At 42.3% G+C, this 25,590-nt stretch overlaps 1 protein-coding gene across 1 annotated transcript in view; it reads right to left on the bottom strand.

Moving 5' to 3' along the window:
* Window positions 1-2,140: 2,140 nt before the first annotated feature.
* The window catches only part of KIAA1210 (KIAA1210 ortholog), a 250,774-nt gene continuing 227,324 nt past the window's right edge, over window positions 2,141-25,590 (bottom strand). Inside the window, exons 4-11 of the mRNA XM_067023153.1 lie at window positions 23,933-24,059; window positions 23,472-23,597; window positions 19,587-19,742; window positions 11,835-11,943; window positions 7,411-10,095; window positions 6,125-6,282; window positions 4,021-4,123; window positions 2,141-2,316 (exon numbers count right to left, since the gene is read on the bottom strand). Of these exons, the coding sequence (XP_066879254.1) occupies window positions 2,141-2,316; window positions 4,021-4,123; window positions 6,125-6,282; window positions 7,411-10,095; window positions 11,835-11,943; window positions 19,587-19,742; window positions 23,472-23,597; window positions 23,933-24,059 (3,640 nt within the window). The remainder of the gene's footprint in view (window positions 2,317-4,020; window positions 4,124-6,124; window positions 6,283-7,410; window positions 10,096-11,834; window positions 11,944-19,586; window positions 19,743-23,471; window positions 23,598-23,932; window positions 24,060-25,590) is intronic.

The following is a 25,590-nucleotide window of genomic DNA, read 5'->3' as shown; positions in this document are numbered from 1 at the left end:
CTGCTAATGCAGGGGACACGGGTCGAGCCCTGGTCTGGGAGGATCCCACGTGCCGCGGAGCAACTAGGCCCGTGAGCCACAACTACTGAGCCTGCGCGTCTGGAGCCTGTGCTCCGCAACAAGGGAGGCCACGATAGTGAGAGGCCCGCGCGCCGCGATGAAGAGTGGCCCCCGCTTGCCACAACTGGAGAAAGCCCTCGCACAGAAACGAAGACCCAACACAGCCAAAAAAAAAAAAAAAAAAAAAAACCCAAATAAACAAATGTGGGGTTTTATTTTTAAAAAAAAGAATGCTATAAGAAGCTGAAAACTTGTTAGAATGTGCCTCTAGGCATTAAAAAAAGACTTAACCTCTTTACTGAAAACAGATTTTTGTTGCTAACTGTGAAAAGGAAATTGTTAATGGAGAGTTCTTAGAGTGACAATAACCTAACAATGGTCCACCCTGAGAAAAGGGGGAAGGGAGGTATAACAGTTAATCTACCAGGATTGCCTGGGTAAAGGGCATCTACCTTAATGAACTGTTCATTATGGGAATACAAAGGAAATCAAACCAAATCAATCAATCAAAAACCTAGCATTATCAAAAAGGCAAAGATACAGTATGAGGAAAAATAGATGTTTTACAGAGAAAACGCAAAGCCAGCATGTGATTGTACAATGTCACATTATACCATCATCAGGAAAACCAAGCACCAAGGGTTTAAATTAGCTCTGGCACCTCACAGCCCCTCTGAATTTGTTTTTTGCATGAGGCAGCACCCTACTTGGGATTTAAAGGCACTGTTATGTATAGGTCTGCATTTCTGTTTAAGCAAAGTAGCCCCGAGGTGACAGAGGCAGACACAGTGAAAGGTATACCAAGGCACTTCTGGGTTTCCTGAGAAAATGAGCTAGGTACTGTCTAGGCATCTGAAGGGAGCTCTCCATTAGTGTTTAGTGTGTTTGGGGTTGGAATAGAGGGGAAGGACTTGGTGGGGAATGGTTCACCGAGGAGATGGGGGCTGTCCAGCCTAGTGACTGTTGAGGTGTGTGTGCCTCTAGGAATGAGGGCAGGGAAAGGCTGCTTCAATCACTTTAGGCTTCCCGTTCGCAGAAAGTTAGTTGTTCTGTGGCTTTGAGGGCGCAGTCTTGTCTTAGGTTAAAATCTTCTGAAGCAGAGACTGCTGAGGGAAACGGACAAGAAACTGGGCTACTCGGAGGTTTCCACCTTAAGGCTGGAGCCAGGGCATAAGACAGCTCTCGAGTGGCCCCAGACTTCCTTGTGGAAGGCTTCCCATCTGCCCCACTGAAAGCACAGCTTTTGGAATCTGCAGAATTTTGAATTTCAGCAGGGTCTTAAGTGCTTTAAAAATAGGATATGTATGAAGTGCAGTACACTTCTGAGCAACTAGAGAGGGTCACAGTGGCACTGGGGCAAAAGGTCAAACACTGATGGACTAATAATAATCCCCAAGGAATGTTATGTCCCATAGGAAGGTGCTCACTGCTGCCAGACTTGTGACAGGTTGACATGGGGCACGTGCAAAGAGAGCTCTGTATAAGTTGCAGGTGTTGGGAGCCCTCAGGGATACAAAGAAGGTGTTTCAAAGGGCAGTGGGCTGATTGGGGGACTGGCTGTGCAAAATTTTTCTTGGAGACCCAGAATTTTCACTTCTGCCACCTCCTCTTAGGGGGCTTTGCAAAGTTTGGAGCAGCAACCAAAGAACTGAAGCATTTAACTAGGCTCATAAAGCCTAAAAGCCGATCCTTGGACCAAATCGTCTGGACATTTCCATTAGAGTGAATTTACTTGATCAAGGGAAATGACCACCTGATAGTTGCGCCAACAAAATGTTTTAGCTTTCTCCCTTCTAAAGCACATTGTTCAAAGTTAAAGTTTTCGCAGTTCGACAACAGTGCAAACATTTTACATAGTTCTTATAGAGGAGATGCTGGGTTTTCAGATGCTGGCAGTGACCGTACTGAAGGTTAGGCATTCATGGCGTCTGTTTCATTCAAATAATTATTAGCTTTAATTCCCCTTTTAAGGCTCTTATGCTTAATAAAAATGGTTACAGTAAATAATTCACTACGTGGCACTAATACAGCTATTGGCAATTATCATTTAAAATGCTGATACACTCCACCCAGGAGCTATTTATTGCTTGTTTGTTGCTACACTGCTCCATGCTTTGGCTTTCTTCTTGGCCAGGGAGAACCAGACTGGCTCAGCTGGCTCAGCCGGCTGTTGTAGCATGGCTGGGGGAGTTGAAGACCCTCCGGTTTCTTTTTCCATAGAAGGTACTTGAAATATCTTCGCATCTTCGAATCCTACTGGAACCATAGCAAATAACACACAAGCAGTAAGAAGCCCCAGAGATACTGAGGTATGTTTATGGGATGCAGTAAAACTTTTCCTCCTTTCAGGTTTCCTCTGGCTTCTAAAAGTCAGTGCATGGGCAGTGCCATAGGGTGGTATGCGAAAAGGGTAACATCAATATGGCTAGAGCCACAGGGGCCTGACATGGGAAGGCCTGAGAGAAAATACCTACAGCTATAACTGCCAATCTTTGGGTGGTTATTATTGGATTGTCTTACATTTTTGAACTGAGACCAGAGAGGAAACATGTTGTACAGTATCTGTTCAGCTTTCAAAATTTCATATTAGGTAATATTGTTTTTGTTTTGCCAATCCATTATGTTGTATGAAATGATTGTTGATGACTCAATAGATACACCCAGTAAAAGTCTATGCTAAATAACATTATATCAACTACTCCTACCTAGCAGCCTACTTCACTATTCCCCAGTTCTACTCCTTCCCTCATCCTGCCTAAGGGTTGATTGACTTAGTGGCTTAGACTCAACCAGTGGTTCTCAACCCTGGCCACACATTAGAACCACCTAGGGCTCTTTTTAAAAATACAAATGCACATGCGATTTCCTGAACTCATTGAATTAGAATCTCTAGCAATGGATCCAGGGCCATCTATAATTTTTTAAAAGCACATCAGGTGGGGCCTCCCTGGTGGCGCAGTGGTTGAGAATCCGCCTGCCGATGCAGGAGACACGGGTTCGTGCCCCGGTCTGGGAAGATCCCACGTGCCGCGGAGCAACTAAGCCCGTGAGCCATGGCCGCTAGGCCTGCGCGTCCAGAGCCTGTGCTCCGCAACGGGAGAGGCCACAACAGTGAGAGGCCTGCATACCGTAAAAATAAAATAAAATAAAATAAAATAAAATAAATAAAAGCACATCAGGTGATCCTAATGCACAGTGAGAGTTGAGAGCCACTTGAGAGGATTACCGTGCCCATGAGACTATTCACAGCTATAAGCAGGTCAAGTGCTGCTATATCATGGCCAGATGGTGGGTTCCTAAATTCCTAGTTTAATTTCTTCATGAGGTGGACTAAGGCAGAGAACAAAGATGACTCAATATAAATCTATCCTCCCCTCCCCCTGCTCCTTCTGAAAAAAAAAAATCCCTCTGGCACATGACTCTACTGATGAGACCCCATTCTATTCTATCACAGCACAGTGTTTTTTTCCGCTTTCAACATTTCCCCACCTCTCATACCTCTGCTCAGAATACAGAGGGGCTGAAACAAGCCTTTTAAATAGTTAAAAAACAATTCAATACCATCGGGCATTTATAGTGGATTATTTTCCACAGTTTCACTGGGAACGTAGAAGGTGAGAAAATATCGTTTTGCTATGGACTAGAAAGTGGCTTGGTTCTTTCCTCTTGAATACCAGCCACAGGAAAGTTCTAGTGAGTGATCACAATTTTGTTCCGATACAGCTTCATCGATGGGGTAAAAGACTGGAAGACCCTCTGAAAATTATACATTGGACTGACTTATAGTAGTCATAATGATTGGGTTTTCCTAAAACAAGCTAATATCTGTATCTAATGGAAGAACCATGAGAGAATCATAAGCTGATTTGGGGGAAGAGACATGTATTGTCTGAAATTGCAAAAGTTTCACAACTTATGCCAGGGCTATTTTGGGAGTGGGGGGTGGGGGGTGTTTTTTACCTGCTTTGGTAGACCTCGGTGGCTTCGGTGCCATCTTCTCCTGTCTGTTGACATCAGAAGTGAAAACCCTCCTTGGTTGGTTTTCATTTGCAGGGCCAGTTCTCTTTAATACAAAAATGAAAACAGCAAGCTTGTAAGTCCTGACATGAAAACAGCAAATTACTTATTCAGATCACAAGGTGCAAGTCCTGTCCTAGGTATTATAAGTTCAACATTAATCAAAAAGAAAGAGAGAGATAAGGAAAGAAACAGCACAGAAAGCACCTTGGTTCAGAATTTAGGTTCACAAAATCTAAGCTGGTTCAACTTTATCACCTTTCTGAGTGATCCTGTTTACACTGTTTACAAACAGTGTAAACAGGTTAACCTGAGAATGATGTGACTTGACAACAACCTCTTCTCTAGGACTTTACCAGCACTTAACAGAAAGCTAACAGAAATGCAGTGGTCACAAACAAATCTTATCAGTTAACTGACGTGAGTTCCATAGATTTCTACATGGAAGCAAGCTAAGTGTCCATGAACAGATGAATGGATAAAGAAGATGTGGCACATATATACAATGGAATATTACTCAGCCATAAAAAGAAATAAAACTGAGTTATTTGTAATGAGGTGGATAGACCCGGAGCCTGTCATACAGAGTGAAGTTAGCCAGAAGTAGAAAAACAAATACCGTATGCTAATACATATATATGGAACCTAAGGAAAAAAAAGTCATGAAGAGAGTAGGGGTAGGATGGGAATTAAACGCAGACCTACTAAGCATGGACTTGAGGATATGGGGAGGGGGAAGGGTAAGCTGTGACAAAGTGAGAGAGTGGCATGGACATATATACACTACCAAATGTCAAATAGATAGCTAGTGGGAAGCAGCCGCATAGCACAGAGAGATCAGCTCGGTGCTCTGTGACCACCTAGAGGGGTGGGTTAGGGAGGGTGGGAGGGAGGGAGATGCAAGAGGGAAGAGATATGGGAACATATGTATATGTATAACTGATTCACTTTGTCATACAGCAGAAACTAACACACCATTGTAAAACAGTTATACTCCAATAAAGATGTTAAAAAATAAATAAATAAATAAATTTTAAAAACCTATTTACATCTGACGTGCACTCCTTGCATTACAAAGTGATATAACAATAGGTATTTTCAAAATTGTACAGTTTAAGCTTTTCAAATTAACCTCTCCACAACTGGTCTAAATTAATATTAGTTTATATACTCTAGTGTATTTCCCTCTGATAAAGCTTTAACCAAGGTGCACTTTGCCCCCTGTATGATCCTGCTCCCTTAAAAATACTAATAATGAAATGAAAAGATCTTTAAAGCAAAGAGTTAAACAGATTTTCACATGATCCCGCAACAAATTCAGTAAGCACCTAAAAGTATAGGAACTTAGACATCTCCATATGTAAATTTCATTGAGTTTTCTTGAGTCAGTTTTGTGTAGTTTTGACAAGAGGGGTTCTCATTCTAAAACTTCCAAAGACATTGAAAATGGGACATTGGAAGCAAGACATCATCCCAGCGTGCCTGATCCACATGTGGTACCATTAGCCTAGTTCATCACATAACTTCTCTTTTAACCTATAGGGAGGTGCCAGACCAAACCAAATCAGTATATGGAAACCCAAACACCAAACATTACCTTTATTTACATAAAGTTAAATCATTATGTACTGATATGGAAAAGTGCCCAGAAATAAAATAAGTGAAAAATAATATGTATAGTTTATAGGCCTAAAATATCTGTAAGAATAGTTACTCAACTCTCACCCCAGTGGTGCCCTTTGGAGATTTCTAATAACTACTTATTTCTCAACCAATTTCATGGAATCCTGCTCTAGAATATTTAGGACAGGATTTGATTTACAGAATCTTCTCATATTCATTACTTTTCACAAATACTTTAAGAACATAAAGTGGAGCACATTTCTATGAGTACAAAGCAAGTCTTTTCCCCCAAAGAGTTCCCTTGCCTTGATTAATACATCCAAAGAGCTGGGGAGCTGCATGTCTGGGAAAGTTCCCAATGTAAGCTTAATCAGTTGGCTCCAGCACCCTTTTGGAGTGTATTGTGGGCTGCTCGAGGTCCTACCCCATATGTAGGTTCCTTAGTCTCAGCCTTGGCTCCAGCTCTATTCTTGGTTTTCGGCTCTTTCACAGGAATGTTGGCCTGGAGACTCCCCTGCCTCTGCTTTATCATGGTTATCCAAGCTGGCTCTGAGGTGGCAGGATCTGACTGTTGACCAGGAGCTTTTCCGGAGAAAGGAATGAAAGAAGTTAGAACTAAAGTAAGGCAGGGGCTTCCCTGGTGGCACAGTGGTTGAGAATCCGCCTGCCAATGCAGGGGACCCGGGTTTGAGCCCTGGTCTGGGAAAATCCCACATTGCTGCGGAGCAGCTAAGCCCGTGTGCCACAACTACCGAGCCTGTGCTCCAGAGCTTGTGAGCCACAACTACTGAGCCCGCATGCCACAACTGCTGAAGCCCATGTACCTAGAGCCCGTGCTCCACAACAAGAGAAGCCACCGCAGTGAGAAGCCCGCGCACCGCAACGAAGACCCCCCCCCCCCTCAATGCAGGCAAAAATAAATAAATAAAATAAATAAATAAAGTGAGGCAGGCAGGGTCTTGAGACTGGCTGGGACCTACCCACAATAATGTCCCAAATGGGGATCCTTGTTAACTGCCAAATAAAAATTAAAAGATAACATATAGAGAAGGGCCCCCTTCTTTCGTGCCCTCCCCACAACTTGGCAAGGCAGGAGTTCCTTGAGTAGATAAGAAGCTGTACTTCAAAGTTTGCAAACCATCCCCTTACTGGTCTCTTTGCCTCCCTTGTCCATCCCTCTTCGTACCCCCATTTCAGGGAAGGACGATGGTTGCCAGGTGGGCTGGGAAAATTCCTAGGAGGCCAGACCCTTAGGTCACTGATGTCATTTCTCTAACTCCAAGGAAAATCTTATTGCATTTGTTACTTCCTTGTGTCTCATGCAAGTGTGTGGTTAAATGGATACGGTTATAGGCATGTACAAGACTGTGTGATGATGAGTCTGAAGGTACAAAGGCTTTGGGGGCGATAAGTGCTCAAAAAATCACCTAGCTCTGGATTCTTAGACATTTCAGGTGGGTTAAGAAGCTGTGGAAGTACAAACATTTACAATAAACTAAGATTTCAAGCTGAGAGTCTGAACATAGTGCTCTATTAATGAGCTGGCTTTTAAAACCTACATGGTGTTGAGGGGAGCATAATCTACATGTAAGGTGTATGGGGAAAGGGGGATGGGGAGATGGTTATGTGTCCATTACAGAATGTGGACAAATGTCCAGAGCGGACCCCTTTGGGAAACAGAAGGAAGCTTGGTAAAATCTTTTTTCTCACCCTTATACTTCTGTGAGGAAGAGGTTTTTCTCAGTCGGACTCCAAAAACGTTTTCAACATCAGCCTGATTGGTGGATGAAGTTGAATGGCTGTTATCTTGATCACCACTCTCAAGAACTTCCTCCTTGGAGTAAGCGCCCTCAGAAGTGGATGTTTGCCAGACAGGAGCATCGGTGATCTTCACAGTTTCGGTAGCAGGAATCAGGATGTTCTTAATGAGGTCTTCAGAGCCTTGGCTGTGCTTCTTGGTTTTGTTTGGAGAAGCTGGGTCTCTCGGTAGGGACCAGCAGCTAGGGTCGCTCTCCAACATGGTTCCCTCGGCAGCAGCACTCATGGGACTTGAATAAACCTGTTGCTGATGTTCAGGGGCTGCAGGAGCCTGAAGAGGGGGTCTGGGAGGCAGGTGCTCCTCCGAGCCTCTCCACTCCACGGGTGCACTCACTGGGCCTGTTGAGAAAGTCTGTGGCTGAAATCCAGCCTCATCTTCGCCTTGGCCAGGGTGTCTGCGAGGCAGCTGCTCTTCAGAACTACTCCACTTTACAGGAGTGCTCTCGGAACGTGAGAAGACTTCTTGCAGGCCTTCAGGCCTCCCCAGGCACGGTAAAGGGCTTTTCGTAGGCAGCTGCTTCAAAAAAATGCCTCCCTCAATATCGGTACCCTCGTGGCCTGAGAAAACTTGGTGCTCGACTTTAGGCCTCGACAAAGATTTGGAAGGTTGATTTGAAGACAGAGGATCCACGTTGATTCCCTCCTCAGTAGAAGGGCTCTCTAAAAAGATGTGCTGTACCATAAACTTCATGAACAACTGGAAAAGATGACTGGAAAGCACCAGTTCCTTAGATACGCCTTCTTCAACTGCCGTGCTCTCTAGAGAGGACATTTCCTCAACTTTAAACTTTTTAACCGGCTGGGCAGGATTTTGGGGAGGCAGTGACCTCCCAGAAATGCCCACGTCAACAGCAGCACCCTCAAAACTTGACATTTGCTGGAGTTTAGGTCTCAGAGTGGACCGCGAAGGTTTGGAAGGCAGCAGCTTGGTAGAAGCACCCCCTTCGATGTGGACACTGTCTGGACCTGCAGGCATTGGTTGTTTGACTACTGGTCTCATCGGGGCCTGAGAAGTCACTCTGGGAGGCCGCGGCTCCATGGCAATGCCCCACTCCACAGCAGCGCTCTCTGGACCTGCAGAGGCCTGTTGCTCGGAGGTAGGGTCCAGCCAGGACTGGAAAGGGTGCCTGGGAGGCATCTTCTGCACGGAGGCACCCCACACTCCAGGTACGTTCTTTGAAGCCCAGGAGACTTCTTTTTGGTCTTTGGGCCTCCCCAAGGCCTGGGAAGGGGGTCTGGGAGGCAGGTTTTCCTCAAAGCTGCTCCAACCCTCAGCACTATTGTACTTCTCGACATAACTATTTGATCCTGCGGAGACTTCATCTTCAGGCTCCCCCAAAGCCTGGGAAGCGCATGTGGAAATCACTTGCTCATCAGAACGGCTCATCTGCACGACACAACTGGATTCTGCAAAGACTTCTTGGCCATCTTTGGACTTCCTCAAAGGCTGGAGAGAGTGCTCGGGAGCCCGCTGCTGCCCAAAGCCACTCCCCTCTTCGGAAGCGCTCTCGGAACACGAGAAGAGGGCTTCCACTTCTGGCTTCCCCAAGGCCTGCGAAGGACGCCCAGGAGCCTGCTGCTGATCAGGACCGCTCACTTCCGCAGCTGAGCTTTCTGATTCTGGGAAGCCTTCTTGTTCATTTCTGTGCTTCTTGGAGGGCTGGAAAAAATATCTAAGAGCGAACAGCTGCTGCTCAGAATGACTACCCGCCTCTGAAGAACTCTCTGAATCTGAGGCAACGGCTTCAGCTTTCAGCTTCCCCGAGGACAGGGAAAGGCTTGTGGGAGGCAGACTCTCTGCAGAAATACCTCCCTCCGCCAAAGCTCCCACGGTCTCTGAAATGCTTGCTGTTAAGGCCTGGAGAACGTTTCCAGGAGACTTTTCTTTGTAGGTATCTTGAGCTGACTTCATTTTAAATTGGACACTTTTCAAATCAAAGCTGGACTCTTCCTCCTCTTCCGGCTGGCTATGAGAAGGATCCATGAACACCTGATCCTTCAGTGTCACTGAGAAAATATCTTGGGTTGTAGGAGGGCTTCCCGCCACGGGTAAACGAGCAGCTTTGGCTTCTGTCTTCTTGGCTCCAGAAGCCTCATCTTCATGGGATGGTGACAGACCACTAACCCTGGACTCTTCCATGTCTTCAGGTATGGGTTGTGATGCTGATTCTTTTCCGGCTTCAAAGTCTATACCGGCATTTCTCCTTCCCATGTCATCTTTATCGGAAAGCAGCTCCTGAGGAGTAGCGCTTTCTGTTTGTGCCGTTGGGGGCTGCTCCATGACTTGCTTCTCCAAGGACAGGTGCCAGGAAAGGAAATCCCTGGCAGTCTTACCGGCAGGTGGGGACCCAGCTCCATTATCTAGGCCAAGTGCTTGACTGGATGGTTTCAAGCTTCTTCCTTTGGATCCATGCTCACTGGTTTCTGAAGTACTTGAGCCTCTTCTCCCAGATTGTCTTCTGTATGCTGCTGGAAATGGGTAGCCCTGACTCTCAGCAGCATCTCTGTTTGCAGCCTGATCTGTTGTCTTCTGTTCATAAATCCCAGGTTTGTTTCTCTGTTCCCAGCCTGAGGCTCCTGTACCGAACAGAAGTAAGGAAAGGAAAGATGTGTACTTTTGATTTTGTAAAATAAGAATACTCCTCCCTGGCCCAATGGGTACCTATTTGCTATGGAATTCCCTAGCGTGGAGAAGCAGCTATTCGGAAGACAGAGAACAACTTAGTCACTATTAGCCTTCTGTGGTGGGAAATTTTTAAATCAAAGTGAAATCCGGTTTCATGAACTGATTCCAAGGTTGGCACATCACCATTATATCAATACTCTGTTCCGCCATTAGATGTGAGACACAGCAAAAGGCAATTTTGGAACTTGCAACAACGATTACCTTTTAGGAAACGGACTGGGGCAGGATGAAGGGAAATTTTACTTCCTACTCAGTATTTATATTTTCTACTTAATTTTTATATAACATGCAAGTATTGCTTTATTTTTTAGAAAGGTGTCAACAGGGGTTATCTGGAAGGTAGGGTTATGCCCCCCCCCCCCATTTCTTCTGCTTTCAACTCTCTTTTTTAAAATAATCTGATGCAATATACATGCAAAGCCATTCTTGGAAAAGCCTTAACAATTGCATTGGTCCACAGGCTTCAGGTCAAGCACAAGACAGCAGCTCTACAGACTGCTCCTCTCCTCTCTAGTACTTTTACTAAGGAACTTATTTTAATCCCCACGTGGGAGGGCCCTCGGGGGCCTCCCCTCCCTCATCATCCACTGGTCCCTAGCTCCATCTAGTGGTTTCACATCCAGCATATAATGCTGAGCATGGAGTGCTGTGCTCCAAACCACTCCCATGACATGGAAAACCAAAGTATCTGCCCTCATGGACACTGAATGTTTTATCCTCTGTGTGTAAAAGTGACAGCTATTAAAAATAAATATGAAAAGAGGATAAAAAGACAGCAAAAGAAATTACTTATTTAATTTCTTTCTTGTTTTGTTGTTGTTATGCAGAAGAGTGTTGTGGTTTTGTTACTTTTCATGGGAAAACGTAATTAGGGATATCCTGCCTTTGAACCCACGTGTGAAATCCTTTGTGGCAAAAATATGAAATTAGTTGTTTGACTTAATTTGTGGAACAGGAATTTTGGTTTATCAAGTATTGCTTGAAATTAGATTGCCATCAGATGGAGCTAACACACACACACACACACACACACACACACACACACACACAGATTTTCACCCCAGTGGTATCTGTTGTTTAGGGATTTTATGGGTGTTGGCTGCCAAGGACATCTGTCTGCAGCTGCCCAAGCCCTCTTTGCCCATGGATATGGGAACTGGTCTCACTATTAACACAAGACCTTTTCTCTCTACTGGAAGAGAAGAGCAACTTTAAAAAACCAGGGTTTTTCTTTCACCAGTTCTGTTATTATTGTCTGGTTCTGTTGCTGAGGGGGAATGCTGAAGGGGAAATCACTGGCTGCCCTCAGATATCTGGGCTCACTGAGGAACTCAGCATGTACATTAGACTTAGAATTAAACAAACCTACAAACAAACATAAAACACCTCTCTGGTTGGAAATTCATTTAGGTACAATAGGAATCCAGGTATGACCCTTTACCTAAATCTCACGCAAGTGGCAACTGTATTAATTGGGTAGTTTAGATGGATAAACTTGGACCACATTCGTATACATCTTAAACTGAAAGCTCTCTGAGGACCAACAACAGCAGGCCTGGGTTCCTGTCACATAGCACCATGCCATTAAGCTCGAGGACATGTTTCTGGGTGAGGGTGAAGATGTGCCAACCTGTACTGTCTTTTTTCGGCTTCTTTTGGGCAGCTTCTTTCGGTTTGGTCGTGCTTTCCTCTTCTTCAGAAGCCAGTAGAAGGCTTGGCTTCCCCTGCTTTGGTTTTGCCTAAAAAAGGGAAAGAAAGAGCTAGAATCAGACTTAAGTGCTCTGAACCCACCCCTGCATGGTTGCCGAAGAAAAAAGCATCAGGAAAAAAGTCCTTGCTATCCAAATGGCTCTGTTGGGAGCATAATAATACAATTCACAGTGGAAATTATTTCCAATGGCGTCCATAACCTGGTGATCATTTTATCTATTGGCAGTGGTTCACCTAGATTTGAAGTTTCTGATCTCTGAGTGATATGCTGCAGGGAACTCTAGAAAACACCCCAGAAACCACTGACCCACACTGCAAGGCCATAAATCTGAAAATGGGGTTGCCGGACCTAACAACAATCATACTCTTGGCAACACTGGAATTCTTAAATTTGCTTCACCAGACCTAGGAGCCACATTCAAGTCCTGTTTGGCTTCTTTTCAGGGAATTTAGTGAAAGCATGAATTATATCTTTCTAGCTCAAAAGAAGAAGAAGGATTGGGGTTTGGTTAGGAAGCAAGAGAGAAAAAGATGAAGGGCTCAGCCCTCACACTGAAAGGGGGTGAAATTGGTTTAGTATAATCAAGGTTTTCAGATAATGACAGTGCAGCTTTGGAAATGTCAGAGTTGCACTGCACTGAACAGTGTCTGTAATTAGCTTTGTGTAAGCCTTTGTGATATGCATCTAGAGGCAAACATACAACTCTTTATGTTCCTACTCGAAGTGCCTATGTAAACAGGCACAGCTCAAAATTATTTACTTTTGAGTGAATGAGGTCAGATAGACCTGGATTCAGATCTTTGCTCCATCATTTACTCTCTGTGTGATCTTGGGCAAATTATCCTCTAAATCTCTGTCCGCATCTATAAATTAAGGATAAGGGGAAACCTCCTGTGGGACTTGCAGACCTAAGGGATTCCAAAGCAGGGAGCCAGTGGCAGCAGCCTCTGTGTCATAAATGTTCCTGGACTCTTTTGTATTCATCCATGTGTCAGGGAGAGAGTCACAAGGAAGAAGTATATGTCCTGGCCTTGTTAGAGAGCGCTACCCAGGCCTTTCCTCAATTAGGCTATGCAGAAGGAAGAAAGTCAGAAAGAAGGGTCACACTAAGTTTCCCTGAGCCAACATTCCCTGTCTTCCAGGTTTGTGGTGAGGTTTCCAGGTGATCATGCATATACAGGATTTAGTGCATAGTAACTGATCAGCCTCTGCTTGACACCAAACCAAAGAGATTCTCTCAGGGCCACCAGAACGCCCTCCTAGGCTGGCCACCCTACCAACTGTTCTTTCAACTTATACTTTGTTTTCCTTCTAAAGCTAAACTGTAATGTTTAAGCTAGGGGCAACATGATGGGGTGAAGAGGATACTGGGCTGGAAGTCAAAAGACTGGGTTCTGGTCCTAGCTCTGCCACTACCAGAGTGTTTGACCTGGGCATCTATTTGTGCTTTACTGTCCTTCCCTGTAAAATGCTTGTTAACTATGAAATCTTTTCATCTTTTCCAGCTCTGATTTACAGCCCTTTACTTATAGCCCAGAGTCACTGAGACTAAAGAGTCACCAAAGTGAATCTTCCAGCTAACTGACACATACTTTAAAATATCAACAGCTTTTAACAGCTTTTATTAAAAATATTTTCCAAAGGCATTACTTCCCTATCTTCCTAAATAGGGATCAGGGAATATAGTCCAACTTTTCTTGATGATTTGGATGAATAATGAACATGACCTATTACACTGGATACAGTGTGGCCCTGCTGCTGCTATTGCTACTGTTGCTGCCACCTGCCGCCCTTGTAGTCACCCTAGTGAATTAATAAACCAGGGAGGATGGCAGAAATAGCTGAGAAACTCTCATGCCTGGGGATGGTAAGGGTTTAACTGCACCACCAAAGATTAGACTTTCTGCCTGCAAGCCCAAGATTTAACCTATAACAACCCGATTCAATTCTTGCATTTACTAATAGAGAGTTTATTACATTAAAGCAGGACAAATGTTTAGATTGATGTTAGGAAATATTGACTATAAATAATTTAACTCTATTCATTAACCTATAAAATACATAGTTAGCTTACTCAAATTAATAGAAAGAGAAAACTACATGTCTTAAAATATTAATTTTCTTAATTGCAATCCCCAAGGTAACCACTAAGAAAATAATTTTAAAATATATAGAGAAGGAAAAGAGAAGGGAATGAAAACAGTACACTGAAAAAAATTAATTAAATATCAAATAAGGTAGTAATGGAAGAACTAAGGTACAAAAAAGATGTAAGATATATAGGGAAAAAAGAGCAAAACAGAAGAAGTCCTTCCTTATCAGTAATTGCTATGAATGTAAATGAATTAAACTCTCCAATTAAAAGGCAGAAATTGGCAAGATGAATTTTAAAAACATGATCCATTTATATGCTATCTACAAGAGACTCACTTTAGATCCAAAGACACAAATAAGTTGAAAGTGAAAGGATGATTAAAGGGTTTTCAAGCAAATGGTAGCCAAAAGAGAGGTCGGGTGGCTATACTAACATCAAACAAAACAGACTTCAGGTCAAAATTGTTATAGGAGACAAAGATGGACATTATACATTGATAAAAGGGTCAATCCATCAGGAAGATAGAACAATCATAAATGTATACACACCAAACAACTGACCCACTCCTAAATACATGAAGCAGAAATTGACAGAATTGAAGGGAGAAATGGACAGTTATACAATAATAGAGACTTCAGTATCCCACTTTCAATAATGAATAAATAGTTAGACAGAAGAGCAATAAGGAAATAGAGGACTTCAAACAATACTATAAACCAGGTAAGCCTAACAGATATATACAGAACATTCCATTCAACGAGAGCATAATACATATTCTTCTGAAATACACATGGAACATTCTCCTGTACAGACCATATGCTAGGCCACAAAATAAATCTTAATAAATGTTAAAAGATTGAAATCATGCAAAGTATCTTCTCCGACCACAACAGAATGAAACTAGAAATCAATAACAGAAGGAAGACTGGAAAATTCACAAATAGGTGGAAATTAAACAACACACCCTTAAGCAACAAATGGGTCAAAGAAGAAATCAAAAGGAAAGTTAGAAAATACTTTGGCATGAATTAATATTAAAACACGACATAACAAAACTTATGTGATACAGCAAAAGCAGTCCTTAGAAATGTATAGCTGTATATGCTTGTTAAAAAAGAAGAAAGATCTCAAGCCGATAACCTAACTCTCCACCTTAAGGAACTAGAAAGATAAAACTAAACCCAAAGCTAGCAAAAGGAAGGAAATAACAAAGATTAAAGCAGAGGTAATGAAATAGGAAACAGAAAAATACGGAAAATCAATGAAACCAAAAGTTGGTTCCTTGAAAAGTAAAACAAAATTGACAAATCTTTAGCTAGATTGATTAAGAAAAAAAGAGATAAGATACAAATTACTAAAATAAGAATGAAAGGGAACAATTACTACTGACCTTATAGAAATAAAAAGTATTATAAGACAGTACTATGAATAACTGTATAGATAGCCTAGATGAAATGGATAAGTTCCTAGACACATCCAAATTACCAGTACTGAATCAAAAAGAAGTAGAAAATCTGAATATACCTATAACAAGTAAAGAGATTGAATCAGTAATCAAAACCTCCCAACGAAGAAAAAAACAGTACCAGATGCCTTCACTGGTGAATTCTACCAAACTTTTAAAGGATTATGCCAATCCTTCACAAATGTTTCAAAAAAAATATGAGGGAACACTTCCTGATTCTATGAGGCAAACAATACCATGATTCCAAAGCCAGATAAAGGTATCACAAGAAAAGAATGCTATAGACCTACATCCCTCATGAATACATGTGCAAAATACTAGCAAACCAAATCCAACAGCAATTATACTTTATGAGCAACTGGGATTTATCCCAGAATTGCAAGGAGGTTCAACATATGAAAATAATTATGTAATATATTATGAAAATCAAATGTAATATACCATATTAATAGAAAGAAAGAAAAAATAATATGATCATCACAATTGATGTAAAAAAAGCATTTTACAAAATCCAATACCCTTTATGCTAAAAGTACCTAACAAACTAGGGATAAAAAGCATATATGAAAAACCCATAGCTAACATCATACTTAATGGTGAAAGGCTTAATGGTGAAAGCTTTTCCCCTAAGATGAGGAACAAGACAAAGATGCCTGCTTTTGCCACTTTTATTCAGCAGTCTACTGGAAGTTCTAACCAGAGCAATTAGGCAAGGAAAAGAAAGAAAATGCCTACCAATTGGAAAGGAAGGAGTTAAACTATCCCTCTTTACAAATGACATAATCTTATGTACAGAAAATTCTGTATATAGATATAGTCATTATACTTATAATGAATGATCACATATGGGATTTCAAAGAGAAATGGAAACTATTTTTAAAAGGAGCCAAATAGAAATTCCCAGAACATATGAAAATTACAATGTCTAGGGAGAAAATTCCCAGATAGATTTTGCATACTCATGAAAGCAGAAGAAGATGCCAAGTAAATTTGTATAGAGAAGTCAATATAAATGACATACTATAAAGAAAAGAAATTAAAAGATTAACGAATTTAAAAAAAGAAAATTCTGAAAAATCCCCATAAATCTGTTAGAGCTAATAAATGAATCAATCATAGTTGAAAGATACAAAATCAACACACAAAATCTAGTTGTATCTCTATACACTCAGAATGAACAACCCCAAAAAGATAATTAAGAAAACACTTCCATTTACAATAGCATCAAAAAGAATGAACTAATTGGAAATAAATTTAACTAAGGGGTTCAAGACTTGCACACTGTAAACTACAAAATATTGCTGAAAGAAATTAAAGAACTAAAAAAATGAAAAGACATCTCATATTCATGGATTGGAAAACCTAATGCTAAGATGGTGATACTGCCCAAAGTGATCTACAAATTCAGTGCCATCCTTATCAAAATCCCAGTGTGTCTTTTTGAAGATATGGAAAAACTGATTGTAAAATTCATACAGAATTTCAAGGGATCTCGAATAGCCTAAACGATCTTGAAAAGGAAGAATAGAATTGGAGGACTCACACTTCTTGATTTCAAACTGTACTACAAAGCTACAGTAATCAGGACAGTGTAGTACTGGCATAAGCATAGACATATAGATCAATGGAATAGAATTGAGAGTCCAGAAATAAACCCATTCATCTACTGTTAAGAGATTTGCAGAAGGGTGGCAAGACCATTCAATGGAGGAAAGAATAGTCTTTTCAACAAATGGTGCTGGGACAACTGGATAGCCACATGTGAAAGAATGAAGTTAGACCCTTATCTCACACAATATGTAAAACTAAACTCAAACTAGATCAAAGGTCTAAACATAAGAGCTAAAACTCTTAGAAGAAAACATAGGGGTAAATCTTCATGATCTTAGATTTGGCAATGGTTTCTTAAATATGACACCAAAAGCACAAGTACCAAAAGAAAAACAAAAATCAATAAATTGGACTTCAACAAAAATTTTAAAATTTTGTCCAATTTTGTTCTCTTGATAAAGTTAAAAAACAACTCACAGAATGGGAGAAATTTTTTGCAAATCGTATATCTGATAAGGGTGTAGTATCCAGAATGTATAAAAAAAACTTTGACAACGAAAAAACAAACAACCCAATTTAAAAATGGGCAAAGGACTTGAATAGACATTTCTCCTAAGAAGATAATACAAATGGCCAATAAGCATATGAAATGATGCTTCACGTCATTAGTCACTAGGGAAATGCAAATCAAAACGGCAGTGGGATACTTCACATCCACTAGAAACACTGTATATAAGAAAAGGAAAATAACAAGTGTTAGCCAGGATGTAGAGATATTGGAACCCTCATATATAGTTGGTGGGAATGTAAAGTGGTGTAGCTGCTGGGGAAAACAATTTGGTGGGTCCTCAAAAAGTTAAGTATAGAATTACCATATGACCCAGCAGTTCCACTTCTAGGTATATACCTAAATGAATTAAAAACAGGTGTTCAAACACAAAGACTTGTGTATGAATGTTCACAGCAGCAATAGCCAATGGTAGATAGGACCCAAATGTTCATCAATGGATGAACAGCTAAACTAAACATGGGACAGCCATACAATGGAGTATTATTCAGCCATAAAAATGACTGGATGGGCTTCCCTGGTGGCGCAGTGGTTGAGAATCCGCCTGCCGATGCAGGGGACGCGGGTTCGTGCCCCGGTCCGGGAAGATCCCACATGCCGCGGAGCGGCTGGGCCCGTGAGCCGTGGCCGCTGAGCCTGTGCGTCCGGAGCCTGTGCTTCGCAATGGGAGAGGCCACAACAGTGAGAGGCCCGCGTACCGCAAAAAAAAAAAAAAAAAAAAAAAAAAAAAAAAAAAAAAAAAGACTGGAGTACTGATCTGTGCTACGACATGGATAAACCTCCAAAACATTATGCTAAGTGAAAGAAGCCAGACACAAAAGGCCATATATTGTATGATTACGTTTACATGAAGTATCCAGAATAGGCAAATCCAGAGGCAGAAAGCAGATTAGTAGTTACCAGGGGCTGAGAGGGAGGAGGAATGATAAGTGACTGCTTAGTGGGCCTGGGGCTTCCTTATGCAGGAACCAAAGCTATTCTGGAACTGGAGAGCGGTGACGGTTGCACACCATTGTGAATGTACTTAATGCCACTGAATTGTACACTTAAACCTGATGAATTTTATGTTTACCATGATAAAAAATGTTATCTAATTCAATCCTTCCACCAATTCAGACTGTTCCAACTTGTCTGACTTAGTGCTACTGTCGTAACCGAAATTCACCAATCAGTGAGCATCCTAATTTGGCTTTGAGAGTTTGGCGGCCATCTGTCCTGAGCAGGAGCAGAGCCTATGACAGAAGCAAGCGTGTCAGCTCCATGGCAACAAGGAATGTTAAAGCCTGTGCTTTAACTTTGGTCCTAACCAAGTTGGTTTTTTGTTGCCATATCTAACTGAAGAATGCTTCCCTCCATGGAATCTTTGAACATCAAAACAGAGTTTTGCGCTGACTGGACAATTATCTTCATCATAAATGACCTTTCTGTATACTTTTTAGTCCCCGGGGTTAATTGTTCTAAACTCTACTTCACTCTAAAAGCCCTCTCAAGTTCAAAAACAACCAATCAATTGAACCACACAATAGTATGAGAACGGAAGTGTTGGTGTGAGAACAATCTGCTGATTTTCCAATTGTTGATGGGTATTTTGGGGTTGGCAAAGCTAGACATATGAAATACACATACCTGCCCTCTCGTGTCAAATGACTTTTCATACAAATATGTGTCTATCAAACAATACTACATGCCCTAACCTTTGAGATTTTGGCATTTGAATCTGTAGAGGCTTTACTTCCATAAAAATCTCTATTGTTTCCTTCGTGAAATAACTGAAAACATCCGCAAACTTTTTTTCAGAAATACGGTCTTCCATTGCTTATAAATTACAGTGCTGATTATTTGTTTTGTAGAATTGGACAGAAAATGTAAACCACCAGGCAAATCAAAAGCAAGAATGGCAGCTCCTTCCCCAGACATCCCCCTAGTATTGAGCTACAGCAGGAATAAAAGCGTCCCCCACAACCTGCGACTTAGCACGGAGCTAACACTTGCCTTCTTCAATGTCAAGGTCATGTGTGATGAAAGCTTCTTTCGTGGGCTCTTCGGTAACTCATCATCAACAGAGATTTCTTCAAAATCCTTAGAGACTGTGTCAGATTGAATAAGAGGTGGGCTGATGCTGGGTTGGCGTGGGTGCCATGGTGGGATCTGTCAAGGAGGAGGATAGAAGGAAAAAGTTAAAACTTGTGTACCTTCCTCCAAATTACTTGTTGCTTCATGATCGAAGAGCTAAGAACCCAAAGTGAAAACAATGAGCCAAGGAAAGAATCTCCTACCTCCTTGTCTTCCCTTCCAGTACGTACTCAAACCAAAGACGAATAGCCTTGGTTCACTCTCTGGGTTGCTGCACACTTTTGCCAAACCCCAAAGACGGAAACTTCAAATTGCTTGTTTGATCAAAACCAGAATCCTGGCGTTACCTCCTACTGTTGCCAACTATAAATCTTATTTGAGTCTGATCTTTGTTTTGATCTTGGCCCTGTCTTTGGAAGTCCAGATCTTGTGAAGGTGAGTCTTTGAGTTATGATCGGGGCTTGGCATCCAAACTCCAATCCTGATTTCTATCATTCTATCAGTCCAGGAATTGTCTGGATCAGATCTTGACCGTGTTGGTTGCTTATCTTAAGCCCGTCAAGATTGATTTTCTGGGATTTTTAGAAAATCTACAGAACTAGTCCTGGTTAGAACTGGTTTACTAGTTTTCTGAAGTGGATAAAATTGATCATTTGGGTTTACCTTGAGCTTCAGCAGACTGATTTAGTTGATTCCAGTTTGAAGCTCATGGTGCACTTGAATTTGAGGCACTGGTCCCTGCCGGGGCCCTCTTGATGTGGATCAGAATACCTGATGTTTTGTTTTGTTTTTTGCGGTACGCGGGCCTCTCACTGTTGTGGCCTCTCCCGTTGCGGAGCACAGGCTCCGGACGCGCAGGCTCAGCGGCCACGGCTCACGGGCCCAGCCGCTCCGCGACATGTGGGATCTTCCCGGACCGGGGCACGAACCCGCGTCCCCTGCATCGGCAGGCGGACTCTCAACCACTGCGCCACCAGGGAAGCCCCGAGAATACCTGATTTTATCTTTAACAAATACTGGCTAAGCATGTCCAGTGTACCATGCCCATTTTAGGCAGTGGGCCTACAGCAATAAACAGAACAAAATCCTTGTTGCCATGGAGCTGACATGCTTGCTTCTGTCCTAGGCTCTACTTCTGCTCAGGACAGACAGCCACCAAACTCTCAAAGCCAAAGAAAAGGGGCCACCATGAGTTTCTGCCTGTGGGGCACTCCCAGCCAGTGTCTCAGGTGCCCTCTTATTACTACCATCCCCAAGCCCAACTGTGATAATAATCACTATACTAATGGCAGCTAACTTTTACTGAAGGCTTTACTCTGCTTTAATCTTTATGATTCCCTTCCCCTGGCTAGCTTTGGGTTTAGCTTGCTTTACTCTTTCTAGTTCCTTAATCTGGAGAGTTAGGTTATTGATTTGAGATTTTTCTCCCTGTCAGGCAGGGAGTGCTCTCCGTAGATGTATTTCATTCGAACCTTACAATTCTTTGAAAGCATTTGCTCTTGTGGCCTCCATATGACCGATGCGGAAAACCAGGTCTGAGAAATTACATGACTGGCCCTGACTCTCACAGTGGCAGAGCAAGCATCTGAAAAGGTCTGCTTGTCTTTAAGCCTACGTTCTTAACCAATCCGCACTCCTGTCTCCTAACCACAAGGGCCAGGAAGAGGATGTCCCATACTCAAGTTCAGGAAGTTTAAAGGCAACAGCCAGAAGAGGTGGTGTGCCTGCTTCCTTAAGAAGGGCTGCAGAGGGAGAGTTGGGTCTGTGAGCAATAAGAAAAGCTGCTTTGTAGTCTCGGTTTTTAAATTACTGAATTCAGTTTGATCCAACAATAAGAAGATGCTAATAATCTGCTATTACCTCTTCTTGTCAATTTGCCCTCAAATAAAAAGAACTTGAAGCATCTTGAAAGAGTAATCTAGGCACCCATACTCCTAACACTTCAGATAGGACATCAGGTGAAAATTTGCCAGTGGCATATGCTTGTCAGAGATGAATCCATGCAGGTCTAAGTATGCACAGCTGGGGTGGTGAAACTCCGAATGGCTCATGAAATCACTGATGGCTCCTTTGGCCGTTCACTCCTCTCCTAATTCGATAACTGTGGTAATTCTAGAGCTCATACATGTCGATGGGCGCTGACACCTCCTCTCGGGGTGGGTGGGAGATGCGTGCATTTATCAGATCAAAACAAATAATTGGCTCGGTCTTGGTATTTCTAACAAAACTGTATGCCTGGATTTCCTCTCCTGCAATCTCCCAGTTGCTCTGAGTGTCACTTAACCCATTAAGAATCCTGCTCCTTAGGGCTTCCCTGGTGGCGCAGTGGTTGAGAGTCTGCCTGCCGATGCGGGGGACACGGGTTCGTGCCCCGGTCCGGGAAGATCCCACGTGCCGCGAAGTGGCTGGGCCCGTGAGCCATGGCCGCTGAGCCTGCGCGTCCGGAGCCTGTGCTCCGCAACGGGAGAGGCCACAACAGTGAGAGGCCCGCGTATCACAAAAAAAAAAAAAAAAAGAATCCTGCTCCTTCAAGGGACCGAACCATTGGCCAAGTCCGTATTTACCCCAGCTTCTATGCAACACTGCATGTCAGGACCCTTGACTTAACGCTATCAACCACCCTGTCATTTAGGAATGTCACCTTGGCACTTAAGGGAAGTTTCCCCCACAAATATCAATCTGGTTGTTGATGACTCAGCTTCTATTAACACCCTACTCCATCTTCAGCCCTGTTTCCCAGGGGAGGGACTAAGGGAGCAAACCAAAAGTATGAGGTGTGGGCCCAAGCGAGACACTTAAGAAAACTTGTCTTTGGGCTACTGTGGTTTTCCCTGCCCCCTTCATTGTGGGAAGAAATGCCCCTAGAATCTTTTTCTTATCTTTTTTCATTTTAATGGACTATCTCTTCTATAAGAGTCTCTTTGTTTCTGGGACTGAGAGAAGGGAGAGAGGGAGGAATCCAGGAGACAGTGTTCCCCTTTCTGAATACGAGAAATAACCCCGTGGCATTTGGTCACGTGTACCCGGATTTTTGCCACTGGATGCCAAGGGAGTACAGCTGTGGAGACAAGTGAAAGCTGGTGTTGATGTTTAAAACTGAAGACTGGAAAGTCCAGGGAACTGACTTTTCCTGCTGTAGTGCGAGAAGCCAACAGTCTGCTGACCTAGGGGCTGCTTTACAACCATAAGATCAGCGCTACTGGTGACCATCTCAGTGTTTGCTTCTCCACCCTTCATGGCTAATGTACCCAGCAGAACTTCCACACACAGTATGAAAACCAGAGCGAGAGATAGGGGGTCTTAAGCAGACATGTGAGAAATAAGCCCCAGTTACCTCTTGCCAAATGCAAAATAAGCAGCTCTGTAGTGGAGAAGAGTCTAACAGAGCAATGGGCAGGGGTAACTGGAGGTAAGAGACTGTTCTACATATGTGTTGCATTTTACAGAGACTAAAGATGTACCCTCCTTCCTGTGGAGGCAGGGCCAGAGAAGCTCAGTATCTTAGAGACTGGTGTAAGGGAAAGACTATGGGTTTGGAGGTCAACACATCTGGGTCAGAGTTCCAGGTCTACCACTAACTACATGGGTCAGCTTGAGCAATTTCTTTAATCTCTCTGAATCGTTAATTCAATCCTCATGAGCAACCCTTTGAGGTAGATATTAATATTATAACCAATGCAGACGAGGAAAGGAAGGCTTAGAGAGGTTAAGCAATCAGCCCAAAGTCTCAGAGCCACTAAGTAGCAGAGCAAGGATTCAAGTGTAGGTCTATCTGTCCGACTTTGAATAATTCTCCTCTATTACCTCAGTGAGCTTGGTGCCTGCAACCCAGACTCCACTTCCGGGCACATATTGCGGCATAGCTCCAAACACAGCTCCATGCGTACTGTCAGTCCAAACTCTAGTCAGAGTTCTAAAATCATGAGATTTCTGTGGAAGAAAGAAAAAACATGGGGGTTGGAATGTCTGCACATTAACAGTGGAATGTCACGGTCAAAATACTTAAAGCATTCTTGGGGTGTGTAAACAGAAGTGAATATGGTGATACCGGCCAACACTGTGTGCCTGGAACTAGGTAAGCACATCATGTATTTATTTGTTCTCTCATCAATGTTTACAACAGTGAGGTAGAATCAGCTGAGAAGCAGGTCCAAATTCCTCCCTCCTTGTTTTTTGACAGGAGAGGAGTCGGGAATGGAAGGAGAGGAGTCGGGAATGGAAGGTGAGTAGTCCAATTAGGCACTGATGCTTGAGTTCACTATTACCTGATGCAGTCTGCTGCTCTGGGCCTCTGGAGAGGAGGATATTATGCTTTCTGATCTTTCAGACTCAGAATCCAACATGAAGATGCTTTCATGGGACAGGGCTTTGTTCCCCATGCTGCTCTTGGCCCTGGACAGGAAGGAAAAAGTCTTAGGAAAGCAGCCAAGGGAACCAAAGGAACCAAAGACACATGTATCAATATGGCTATAATATGGCCTACCATAGACACCTCAGAAGCATATGTGCTGACACAGAAAGTTGTCCGTGAGATATAGAGTGAAAAAAATAAAGAATAGTATGGTCCCATTTAATACATATACATGTATTACATACATATGTAGTTTGTGTTCATAGAGAAAAGTCTGGAAGGATATCCACCAAATTGTTAGTGGTAGTTCCCTCTGAGGAATGGCACTAGGGACAAGAGGGGTATTTTCATTTTATACTCTATGTACTTCTGCATAATTCTGATTTTTAAAAATGATCAACATGTATCTTTTTTTATATAATAGCTCTACTTTTACTGAGATATAGTGTACCTACCATACAATTCACCATTGAAAGTATACAGTTCAGTAGTGGCAGCACTGTGGAAGGGGAGGGAATACCCTGAATCTTGCTATTATTAAGATGAGAGTTATAAAAGATCTTTCACACCCAATTTGTCTCTAGTGTTTTTGTTTTGATTAAAAATATCACATATGTGCCCAGATGCTGGATACTTTCATTCACCAGGTCTTTTCCTCTTTCACACAGGGTTCTGCAATATATTTGTCCTATTTTCAAAGTCATCTTATGCACCCACCCTACCCACCTCCAGCTTGCTAAACCCAAATGGAAACACCTTCTGATTGGGAATGGAACCAGGTTGATAAGAATTACGTTAGGACAAATCAGGGGAAAGTTAGAAGCAAATGAAAAGCTAAAGGCACAAAACACTCCTTTGGGGATATGGGAATATATATTCACCTTTTAAAATTTTCAACCGAAGACATCACAAGAAAAGAAAACTACAAACCATTATATCTTATGAATACAGATGCAAAAATCTTCAATAAAATACTAGCCATCTGAATCCAGCAACATATAAAAAGAATTATACACTACGACCAAGTAGGACTTGCAAGGAATGCAAGGTTACTTTAATATATGAAAACCAATTAATGTAATATACAATATCAATAGAATAAAAAGAAGAAACCACATACGTGGTCACTTCAATAGATGCAGAAAAAGCATTTGTAGAATCCAACACATTTTCATGAAAAATACACTCAACCTTGACGGAGAACATCTGTGAGAAACACACAGCTAATATCATAATGATGAAAGACTGGATGCTTTCTCCTTCGGATCAAGAACAAGACAAGGATGTCTGCTCTCACCACTTCTAGTCTGCATTGTACTGGGCTGTAGGCAGGGAAATTAGGTAAGAAAATGAAATAAAAGGCATCCATACTGGACAGGGAGAAGTGAAATTATCTCTAATCACGGATGACATAATCTTGTGTATAAAACTCCTAAGGAACCCATTAAAAACTACTAGAACTAATCAATGAGTTCAGTTGCAGGATATAAGACCAATATACAAAAATTGATTGTATTTCTATATACTTGCAATGAACAATCCAAAAGTGAAATTTAGAAAACACTTCCACTT

This window comes from Kogia breviceps, chromosome X (genome assembly GCF_026419965.1).
Source record: "Kogia breviceps isolate mKogBre1 chromosome X, mKogBre1 haplotype 1, whole genome shotgun sequence".
In the NCBI taxonomy this organism is placed as follows: Eukaryota; Metazoa; Chordata; class Mammalia; order Artiodactyla; family Physeteridae; genus Kogia; species Kogia breviceps.
This window is presented reverse-complemented; position numbering and strand designations above follow the sequence as displayed.